At 43.2% G+C, this 11,950-nt stretch overlaps 2 protein-coding genes across 2 annotated transcripts; both read left to right on the forward strand.

Moving 5' to 3' along the window:
- LOC109822871 (WAT1-related protein At3g30340-like) lies at window positions 2,950-5,813 on the forward strand. The gene is made up of 5 exons (XM_020389132.1): window positions 2,950-3,586; window positions 3,691-3,791; window positions 4,291-4,721; window positions 5,199-5,350; window positions 5,461-5,813. The coding sequence occupies exons 1-5, from the start codon at window positions 3,342-3,344 to the stop codon at window positions 5,594-5,596; spliced, it is 1,065 nt and encodes a 354-aa protein (XP_020244721.1). The 5' UTR covers window positions 2,950-3,341; the 3' UTR covers window positions 5,597-5,813.
- On the forward strand, window positions 7,164-7,655 carry LOC109819491 (WAT1-related protein At4g01440-like; the record flags this gene model as incomplete). Its single annotated transcript, XM_020385227.1, has 2 exons — window positions 7,164-7,419; window positions 7,517-7,655. Coding segments are annotated over exons 1-2 (384 nt in total), but the record flags the coding sequence as incomplete, so codon positions are not given.

Here is an 11,950-nt window from a genome sequence, read left to right on the forward strand (position 1 = left end):
CACAGGATTGATCATTTCCCATGACAACAACGCCCCCGTCGACTTTCTCAAAAGATGCAAACCAGTCTCGCCTAGGGGTCACATGAAAGGTAGCGCCGGAATCAAGCATCCAATCTGATGCATCCACATGGTTCACCTCCGGAGTAATCAGTAGAGAAAAGCACGAATCATCGGAATCATCGCCTTTCGCAATGTTCACCTCATTGGCCTTCGGGCCCTTTTTCTTGCTATTCTCCTTCTCTTTGAGCTTCGGGCAGTCTCTCTTCCAATGTCCCTGCTCCTTGCAGAATGCACATTGGTTCTTTGTTAATTGGTGGCGGCCTCTAGACTTTGACCTCCCTCTGTTACCACCTTTCGGATATGGGCTTCTACCTCTTGTCGACAAGGCCTCTCCTGAAGTACTAGCGCGGGAAGTCTCCTTATCCTTCCTCCTCAAATCGTAGTTCGTCAAAGCGTTAGTCACTTCACTATAGCTGATAGAAGATCTCCCGTTCAACAAAGTGAGCACGAAGGTATCATACTCCTCATCGGGTAAGGAGCCCAACAAAATAATCGCCTTGTACTCATCCGATATCTTCTCATCAACATTCGCCAAGTCCGACAACAACTTCGTATAGTTGTTCACATGAGCCGCAAGCGAGGTGCCTCTGGACATCTGGAATCTGAATAACCTACGCAGCAAGTGCAATCGGTTCTCAACACTCTTCGTAAGGTACTTATTGTTGAGAATTTCCCACATCTTCATTGCAGACGTTACGCCAATCACATCATATTTCAGCTCCTGTTCCAAACAGGACCTGATCACCCCACAAGCGTTCCTATTCATTTTCTCCCATACCGCCTCTTCATATTTAGGTGGCCTCTCGTGGACCATGATGGTCTCTTCCAAATTCTGAGCATTTAACGCATCCTGTACGTCGCTCATCCACAAACCAAAGTTGATTTTTCCGTCATATTTCACCACACTAATTTTGGTGTTTTGAAAACCAACTTGTATTGTACTCGCCATTGATTTGCTGCTTTCACCTTCTTCTCCCATTGCGAACTAACTCCAAATTGTAGAGAAAGAACAAATTTGATAGAATTAGGAACCACCCAACTGAACCCTAGATCGGATTCCAAATAGATCTCCTATCCACACGAGGAAAGCGAAATCTCCAACGGCAACTCCTAATGCTATCTCCACCGAAGCCGAGAACTCCAAGAACTAAGCTTCACACAAGAATCTTCCTCCACCAAAAAAACCCTAGATAAATTGTGGGGACCACGAGCTGGAAAAGAATCCGCGTGAATGAAGCATCCAGCGGACAACTCCCTAGCCCACGTGACTTACCAAGGCCCACCCGAATTCATATATATATATATGTGATTTCTCCTTAGGTTTTTCTGGGAGCAGGAGGTGATTTGTTGCTTTTGCGGCTGCGGCAGGAGCAAAGGTCCTTTTGTTTTTGATTGGCGGCTGGGAAAAGCAATTGGTGCAGGAGATTTTGTTTTCTTTGGTGTAATTGTGTGAGGGATTTGAGAGATTGTGTGAGGGTTTAGATTGAGTGATTGTAAACCCTAGTTGTATTCTCTTCCTCTATTAGTAGATCTCCCCCCTCCTTGCCCCGTGGACGTAGGCAATTTGCCGAACCACGTAAAAATTGGTTGTACTGTTTTTGTGTGATTTGTAATAGCTTTTAGGATCCCTCGACAGGTCAGTCCTAGAACTGATGAGAGGAAGAGCCGATATCTCACTTGGTTGAGATATCCACTTCAGATTCTTGTCTCCTTGGTGAGACGGGAATTCTTATTGCGATCTGACTATCTTGTTGTGCTGCCGAAGTGCTGCCGAAATTTCCGCTGCGCGCAACATTTTAAACATGTAGTGATGCTTTTCGATTTTTTTTTTTTTCATTTGCATTAGTGAGCTTTAGAATACTTTGAGAAGGAAGGCCATGAATTCAATATTCATGGATGATCTTTGCTTTTGCGAAGCTTCTTAGTTATCGATGCTATTTCATGTTCTATATAAAAAATCAAATTCTCCTTTCACCACCTGTATAGTGCTGAACTTCAAACTGCAGGAATACTCGTAGATAAATTGTGTTTTTTTAGGTTCGTCAACAAATTTCATTTAATTATTTTTAGTAAGATCTCTGGTTCAAAGTGTGATGTTTTGAGGATAAAGAGGGGCATCATTAAGTCATCAATGTTCAAATTTACCCTCGACCTGAACAATGAACTGTCGAAGAAAATGGAGATCTGATACAGTGAAAGCCACTAGCTCAAAAAGCCTAAAAGGTGATGCTCTGTTCCTTACTCTTTCATGAATTATGCACCAGCTTTCGCTTACTTTAATGAAAATTCCTTCGACTTTTTAATATTGTTACTATTATATTGATATATAACATATGATATTAACATATGAATTGATGTCTCCATTGCCACTTATTTTGCTGCCTAGTGGCTTGTTCTGTAATCCTACACTACTAATCGATGACATCATGATTAGAATTTGTTGAAGGAAAATTACTAGATATTCTTGAATTGGCCTGTGTGCCATCCCCTAACAAACCATCGCAAATTCGCTTCTTGTGTTGGACATCTATATCAATATGTCAGAAAGATATGCCTAATGTTGGTTTTGTAGCAAATCCTATTTACTATTTGTCAGAATAACAATTGTCATGTTGCATTATAATGCCAACGTAATCTTGGAAAAGGACTATCACATTTCGATCATCAACATATTTCTCCTACGCGCGAACGCGAAATATCTACTTTTTGATTTCAGACAGTCTGTCCCAATTTTCTTGGTTCCGATATATATTCGTGGAGAACTATTAGCCGAAGGCTTATGTAGACTAGAGCACAGTCGGTATACTATACAAATCCTTCCAATATTCCGCATGTGCTGTAAATAATGTGCTCTGCAGATCTTGTGTCTTGTCGTGGAGAAGAGCATTAGATGCTTATGTAGCTTGGAGCTTAGACGGTTCAAGTTCGTTCCATCATCCAAATTACCAATAAAAAGCCACACCTAATCAATTGAAAGGAAGTTGCTACTCAAAGAAAAGATACTGAAAAGTTATATCCAAATTCCAACCAGTTGTACCTATAGGATAAAATCGACAAAGCTCGAACCCCACTTGATATCTGATGCTGATTGAGTTCTCGACAGTTGTTGATCCTGAGCTGATGTAACCCGTTCTGACACAATATTTCAGCCAACAGTCTGAAAAGTTATAGAAAGCAATGCTAACAGGTTCTAAAGTAACGAATAATATCTTTTAAGTCTTGCACATTTATAAGTAGCCACACTTTGATATCTTGGTTTCTAGGACTAATTAACAATTGAGATGGGGTGTTGGAAGGATTGGAAGCCAATTTTTGTGATGTTGGCAGTTAGTGTTGCCTATGCTATGTTGAATACTATGATCAAGAAAGTGATCGATGAAGGGATGAATCGGTTAGTTATCATCACTTACAGACAATTGGCTGCTACTCTGTTTATGGCTCCAGTTGCCTATTTTAGTGAGAGGAAGACTAGGCCGAAACTGACTTCAGAGATTTTTGTCTCTCTCTTCTTCAGCGCCATTCTCGGGTAATTTCTAAAATTCTTGGAGTTACAAGCCTTGACGCTACTTCTTTCATTGTGCCTGATTGAAGTAAAGAGTGCAGTGAGTGTATGCGTATTTGTGTTTCCAGGGCTTCTCTTACTCAGTATCTCTTCTTCCTGGGGCTTCAGTATACTTCAGCGACGTTCTCTTGTGCTTTCCTGACACGCAAAATAACACGCGCACACGTGCATGTGCGCGTACAGACAGACACACATATTCACAAAGACATGGCTACACACAGATACTCATGCCACACACTTCCTCTTAGTAGGTAATATGAAGGCTCGGATAGCTAAATATCAGAAGACTAAAGTTCAACACAAAATTGCAGCCTGGTCGGTATTTTAACAGTGAAAAGTTATAAAACATGTATGTCAGCTGTGATGATATGTTTGGTTGAAGTTTTGAATAACTTTGGTTCACTTAAAATCTTCTTTTTTTGGCTCCCAAATTCCATAAACCAATCATTCAAATTTTCTACTTTCCCGTGCAAAAAAGCCAGTTTTCTCTCAGGACAAAATTTCAGATATTTATAGAGATTTGGGAAAAGGATAATCATTTAAGGAGAGAAATGTTACCTCGTTTGAGTCTGTTTCAATGTAATTGTCAAACAAACAACAACAAATTACACTTGCTCAGTTTTGCTCTCAAAGAAAAATCACTTGAAAAATTGATTTGTTATTATCACTGTCAATTTGCGACAGATTAGAAATAGTGAATCCTAAGAGCAGAGAAGGAATCGCAAAGGTTCTTGGAACCATCATTTGCTTCACCGGTGCGATGTTGCTAACTTTATACAGAGGAATTCTCTTAACCAATTTATCGGATTCGAGCCAACAAAATGAATCAAAAGAACAAGTAATTCATCTGATGACTGCAAGAAATAGAGGAAAATGGATGCTTGGCACTCTTGCTCTCTTTGCTGGCACTTTCAGTTGGTCGTCGTGGTTCCTCCTACAGGCTAAAGTCAGCAAGAAATATCCTGCTCTATACTCTAGCACTGCCCTTATATTTTTCCTAAGTTTTCTTCAAGCTGCTGCATTGAGCTTTTCTACACAAAGAGGCTTATCGAACTGGGTGTTGAAGGGCAAACTGGAGATTGGAACTGTTTTATTTTCAGTAAGTAATATTGACTTGGTTATTTTCGCTTATATCATGCAAAACGAATGCAATCTGTTGAGATCGAAACTATTTCTCTTTGCAATTTTTCATCGTATACATTCAAAATGTAATCTGAAGTATTTTAGGTGTAACTTAATGAGTACATTAAGAAAAATCCTCTAGATTTCTTTTTCAAGTAGAAAAAAGTTCCTTAAGCGCATAGGGTATATAAAATGGCTACATGGACATAGCTTGTTAACAAGAGGTATAAGAAATCGCGACGACGTTACGTTCACTTATCAAAACGCGCGAACCAAAATTCTTCAAGTTTGGCTGATTTGTGGATGATTTATGCCTGGATACAGAGTCGTCCCTCGGAGATTCGCTGATTCTGTTTTTTTTCCAAATTAACCGAAAAGATCGCCGCCACTGCACTCTAGCTTGATATTCATGACACTTTCCACTAAATGCACGCGACATTGTTGGATGATGCAGGGTTTGGTGGGATCAGGGTTTGGTTTCCTGGCAATGTCGTGGTGCGTCGCCAAGCGAGGTCCGGTGTTCACTGCAGCGTTCAGCCCTTTAATCCAAATCCTCGTAGCTGGCATCGACGTCACCATTCTTCACGAACAACTTCACCTTGGAATGTAAAGAGAATCAACTAAACCTGATAAAAAAATATACCCCTGTTTTTACGCACTTTATGGTTCGGCTAGAGTTTGCTCATTTGGGTTTAATCCTTTGCACGTCCGTGCAGCGTTTTGGGCTCTGTTCTTGTGATTGCTGGCCTGTATTTTCTCCTGTGGGGAAAGAGCAAGGAGGTGCACGGTGTTAATGCAGTGAAGCCAAGTGAGGAGAATGAGGAGATCCAGGGACCAATCCCTGCTGTGTGAATCAAATTGATCACAAAATATTTCAATTTTACATTCGTGGTGTTATTAATCATACCTCAGCTTTTCCACAGAAATGAAAGGGTCTATATCTTTTGTACCTGTCTTTTATCTGTTTTTTTTTTTCTTTTCTTTTGGAAGGATATGCTATTGTATTGATCTTTTTCCTTTTTCCTTGAGTCAAGCTGTATTTTAACTTGATAATATTTTTCTGTGTGAATTGGTGGAGTAACTAATAATTTTAATGATTTGAGGGACTTCGTTAAAATTATGACAGGTGCACGGAACGGATATATGAAAAGAACTCATCTTTGTTCGGAGATAAAAGAAAAGGGAGACAAAACAAGAAGAGCCGAGTTCTAATAAAAAGGGGGTAAAAAAGAAACAGGCTCAATCCAGACCTCTGGGCGACAAGAAATCGCCTTTAATCAAAACCTCGAATGGGTTTCTAGGTGTTTTTTTTTTCTTGAAATCTTTGGCAGGCAACGATGAGGAGCATTAAATTATGTAGTAGTATTTATTATTATGTTTTCACACACATTCGAAGGTCGGTTTTGAGTTATCCCAAGATAAATAATTAAATACTAAGGGCCCGTTTGGATGGGGTATTTTGCCCCGAAAATTGGGAGGAAAGCTGCCAAAATGGCAGCTCTTTGGCAGCTTTCCCCCAAAATCGCCTCTTTTAGGATGTCAGAAATAAGAACCATAAACAATCTCAGAACTTCCTTGCCTATCCATCTGATCTTCTAAAACTATGAGATGTGTACGAAATGTGAAGAAAGTTTCTTGAAGAAGAACACTCCTATACTCAGAATGTATTTTTAGAGACACATTGACCTCAACCTTGTACATAATTTTCATGTGCTTTTTCTAGCGGCGCCTGTTATTTGATTAGGCATGCCAGTGTTATATGGCCTTTTTTTGTTTGTTATAGCTGCAATGCCGTAATATTGGACATTGCTAGAAGCAAGCTGTTAGTTTTCGTCGTTAGTAGCTATGGACTCATTATGTTTAGCTCGACGAAGAGATAAGATGGTAAGGAAAATTTTGAGTGAGATGGTAGGAGAAGGGAGAAACAGAAGATTTGGGGATGCCCAGAAGGTAGAGAGTAGGAGACTGCCAAAGACGGAGAAATTGCATCCAAAGTGATGCGTTGAAGTTGTCTTGATTTCCACTAGTGGTAAGTGGGTCTTTTGATTCTGAAGTAGACAGAAAGATAACAAGTATTTTAACGCACCAATTGCCCCCGTTGATCAAATTAGGGGATCTAATAATTTTTATGTCCCTTAATGGAGAAGAGCATTAGATACCAACCTGGAAGCCAACGGTGCTGACTTAAATCTGCTCTCTTCTCCCACTTAAAGATTCAAAGTACCCTGCAAGAGTTTGATATTGATCAAGTTGATCTGATCTCATCGATGTTGACTGCATTTGTGGCGATGTTCGGAAGTCATAGGGAGTAATACTAGTCTATCCTAAAGCAGAAGCACCTTCTTCCCACCGAAATAACTATAAGTAGCTAAGCTTTGCTGTCATTACCTCTCAGAGGACTAGTTCTCAGTAGTGTTTGGTAACTTAGAGATGAACAACTGGGAGGAGTGGAAGCCAATTTTTGCAATGGTAGGAATCAATATCGTATATGGCGTAATGAACAGTGTTATTAAGGTGGTCATTGATGAGGGGACGAACCGATTAGTTTATCTCACATACCAGCAATTGGTGGCTGCTCTTTTTGTGGCTCCAGTGGCCTATATCACCGAGAGGGGAACTAGGCCGAAGCTCACTGGAGAAATCCTTGCGTACCTCTTCTTCAGTGCCTTGCTTGGGTAATTTGTGCTACCCTACTAGAAGATAGCTAACCTTAAAAGCTTCTAAGTTAAGTTTGGAAGTCTGTGATGTGTTAAATGGCTGATTTTGTTTCAGGGCTACGCTTATCAATTATTTCTTCTTAATGGGACTTCAGTATACTTCGGCCACATTCGCTTGTGCTTTCCTCAACATGACTCCGGTGTCCACTTTCTTGGCTGCTATACCTTTCCGGTTCCCCTCTCTCTCACTCTCTCACACACACTCTCTCTCTCTCACATACACACACACATTCGTACATGAGCACATGTGCATGCTCGTGCATGTATTCACCACATACACATGATACATGCACATTTGCATGCTCAGAGGTACACAAAGAGAGTGTACATGCACCTGGTAGTGTATTTTGGAGAGTTTTAGCATCACCAGATGCATGATCTTTTTTCCTCTTTGAAAACATCAGCATAACCCAGTGAAAAGGGATCCGTCAGGACAAGATTATACTAAATTATCTGTTGACATTAGTAATATTTGTAAGGGGTTATGTGTAAGTTGTGTAGGGCCTATATAAGCCCAAGAGAATTCAAAGGTTCCGAAACAGTGTCTCTTCGCTACTGGTGCAAAAGTCTCATGATAGCGATGCCGTATTGTCTGCAATACCTTTTGCCAGCAGACGAGGCTTGTTGTACGACTCAACCGTGTCATCTTCGATCTGCTTCACAGTGTAAGACCCACTTGCATCCAATGTTTCTTTCCTTTGTAGTTTTACTAACTCCCTTAAGTGCGGTTCTTCAGGCGCCCGAGCTCGTTCGTGCATAGCAGCTTTCCATTCTCTGTTCTTCTTTGCAACCTGCCATTTGTTAGGATATGAGTACAGAGTCCAATGATGCAAGATATGCTCCATGAGTAGGTGGATGTTAGATTAGAATATATACAAACTGGCAAGTATCCCAACCATATCATCGGAGATTTCCGCATTACTGGATAGTCCTCCGTCGTTATTGTGTGGGAGGAATAGGAGAGAATGAGACTCACCTTGAGAGGAAGTCTTGTGGTGGTGTACGTGGTTCTGGAGTGGGGCAGGCCTGTTGGAAGGGACTTGCCCAGTGGCACTGTAGGTACTGTTGGTACTGTTCCCGCAATTTGTTTCCCCTTCGTACTATAGCGTAGTAGTTCTCCACTGAGCCGTTGGCCTAACACCTCTTGTCTCAATCTCACTCGGTCGTCTTCATTCACTTGTCCTCCTCAACCAAGTTCCTTCCCAAGGAATCGTTACAGAAATGGATTTTTCGATCTCCCTTCTCAGACATTGATTTCTCCACATTCTCCTCTCTCGCGCCGCATCTTCCAGTAGTTAGGCTGCAGTTATCAACGCGATGAGTTACCTTCCGGGGTTGTTAATATGGCTCGAGTTCTCGAAAGTGCACATCGATACTCACAAACACCTTTTCTCCACGGGCTCCAGCACACATGCCCTTCTGCAAGTGCAGATTATGCACAAAAAATACATTTTCACGCTCTAGGGGCAAGCTTCCGACTTGATGGCCTGTTGTCTTTCACAAGCACACACAGCCAAACACCTTGAGTGAAGAAGCCACCATATATCTCCTTTCAAAATCTCATACACAGGGACTTCCATCCAGCACTCTCGGGGCATTCTGTTTGATTAGTTGTGCCGCGGTCAACAATGCTTGTCCCCATAATGTTTTGGGAATTCATAGAGATCATCATATTCTAGAGAACCTCTAAAGGATGTTTTCTTTCTTTCAGCTACTCCTTTGAGAAGGCTGTGTATAGGCACGTGTCTGGTGTTTGTATTTCCCTGGCTGAACAGTTTCCCAAACCCAATTTTTGTTATGATACTCATGCTCCCGTTATCAGATATTAATACTTCACCACAGCGCCTATGAGTCTGAGCTACCTATGAAAATTTGAAAGCAACTAAACACTTCATCTTATTTTTCATCGGTCAACGTAACGCGGGAGAAACAATCAATAAAAGTAACAATACTTGTATCCATTATAGAACTTGATAGAACAAGGTTCCCAAAATTGAAGGTATCATTTCGATAACGAGGAATACTCCTATGACCAGAACTTACGATAGAGAATTCTAGTAAGTTTTCAAGTTCACATGCATCACATACAAGTGGTTATTTGCTTCTAAATAGAGGGGATAACCTGTACTTAAAACATTAAAGATGGCTGTCCAAACGCTGGTGATTGAAGTCAACACACTCTCAGCACTCATTCAGATCTACTTCTGCTCTCTCTATTCATTGACACCAAGTGGCTAAATCCAGTCCTTCAGATCCAGATACCACAGTCCACTACGCCTGTGCAGTCCCAAGTCTGCGCCCTGTCCCCTTCTCCTGGAAGTCACCTGGGAATATAAAGGAAACAATGCATTTTAGCTTGAAGGATGATCGCCACTAAATGGATAAAGGTTTGACTGGAAAGGAAGAGCATGCCAAAAATTGGACAGATTTACCGAACATGTGACATCGACTGTTACCCTACCAACCACGGTGAAATGTACCATCAGGCTGTTTTGAATCTCAGGCGATGCTAGGTGAGTATTGATGAGAACTCACTATCTTACTGCCATGTCGAGACGACTGAGTCGACTATCCTTTGATGATTTGGTCGGAAGATATGGAAAGCAGAGCATGTATTCATCAGTACTGTTGGTCGATGAGCTACGTAGCAGTGTGACCTCTGACGAAGAATTTGATGTGATTGCCCTCTCTCTGTCCCACTCCTCTGTCTCCATACCCGTGCTATTCCTGCTTTCTCCTAGTTTCGCCGAGGAGCGCCTGATCCTCTCGTAAAGTACCTCAGCTTCTTCTCCTTCCTTGCTGCTATCATTAGATTTCGCCGGTTCCTGCTCCCTTCACACCCTCGTCGACCCCCACGGCCACGACCACGCCCTGCCGAACTGTCCACGTCCACTCGAATCTCCGCCTTGGCGTGGTTTGTGCAGCATTGCCTTAGTGACCCATTCCCGCAGTTGTAGCACTTGCCTGAGGTCTCTCCCTGGAGCGTATTGTTAGCATATGCTAAGCTGACTTTCACCACAGCGAAGTCCACTGTTCCCGCTGCCAGCTTACTGCGAGTCTCCTCCTGGATCATTAGCTGAGACAAGCTCCTCAAGCGAGGGATTTTCGGCTGAGCTAGACAGTAATTCAATTCGCTGAGCGAACTCTGATGTTCATCCCTAAGAAGAAACACATAGTCCTCTCCTGTAGAAGGCCTCCCCGCTTTTACATCCTGGGTCCTTGCCCAGCTTTGCCCGCGGGAGAAAATGAAGCATAATCCAGCCACAGACGCTCAGCTCTGTAGCTATTCTTGTACAGTCCTTCTCCCTGACGTGTAGGGTCAATCTTCTCCTTTAATCTGGGAACACCCTCAGGTTCCCACATCTATCATAATGTTTTCCTCAATTCTCCCAGACATCTTCACTTTCTCAATTGCATCCACCGTGCGGCGATCGTCGCCAGTGTGAGTTGAGCAAGCCAATGTCACCAATATGAGTGGATCCACTCATCTGCTCTCCGAGTCCTCATCGGTTCTGTCGGTTCTCTCGGTCAAGTAACGCCCTCAGGTTTCTGCCCTGCAAGGTGTTATCTCACCCGTCGTGACCAGCCTCAGGTAGGTACCTCGGGCATCAAGCTTCGAGATCGATGTCCGGAAGCTCCAACTTCTTCGATGTCTTGTCGTGCTTATCAGCCGACAAGCCTTCATAACTTCATCAAAGTTGACACCTCCGCAGGGTTCAACTTCTTGATGATCTCCTCCATCGATCAAGCCTTCAGATCCGACACCTTGTTCTTAAACCCTTGTTGTGTGCAGTGAAATTGTCGGAGTCATTGCCTGACAACAAGAGTAAGATCTTTCAAAATTTCTCTGTTGCTCAGAGGAAACTGAATCCCAAAGTTAGTATATCTCATCGATGTGAGATATTACTGTTCCTGTATTCAGTTCTGAGGGACTGGAGTCGAGCGGACAATGCCAAACTGCGAGGTCCAGCAGGTAAGACGGGTCGGCTCAGGGAAGGGCTGATCGGTCTGCAGCAAAAAACAAGGGGGGGAAGTGGGGTTCAGGTAGGTCAGGGCTGTTTGGAAGGCGTCTGGTGGGGATCTGCAGCGGAAGGGGGTGTCTTGCAGGCGGACGAGCACAGTGGGGTGGGGGGTTTAGGCGGAACAGGGGATCTGGTTGGATCGGACAGGGGGGTTCTTGGGGGGGGGTCTTCAGGCGGAACAGGGGGTGGTGGGGGGGGGTTAGGCGGAACAGGGGGGGTCTGGTCGTGGATCGGAAGAGGGGGATCTGGGGGGCGTCTTCGGCGGACATGGGGAGGACTGCAGGCGGACAGGGGGGGGAAGGTCGGTAAGGCGTGTGGTCTGGTGGGGGTCTCGGTAGGTGGTCTGCAGGAACAAAGAGGAGCAGGCGGGTGGGGGGGAATCCGGAGGAGGTGGTGGCGCTTTGGCGGTGAGGAATTTTTGGCTCTGTTACCATGAGGATAATAGAAACCCTAACCCTATTAGGAGA

The sequence above is a fragment of the Asparagus officinalis genome, chromosome 8 (assembly GCF_001876935.1).
Source record: "Asparagus officinalis chromosome 8, Aspof.V1, whole genome shotgun sequence".
NCBI lineage: Eukaryota > Viridiplantae > Streptophyta > Magnoliopsida > Asparagales > Asparagaceae > Asparagus > Asparagus officinalis.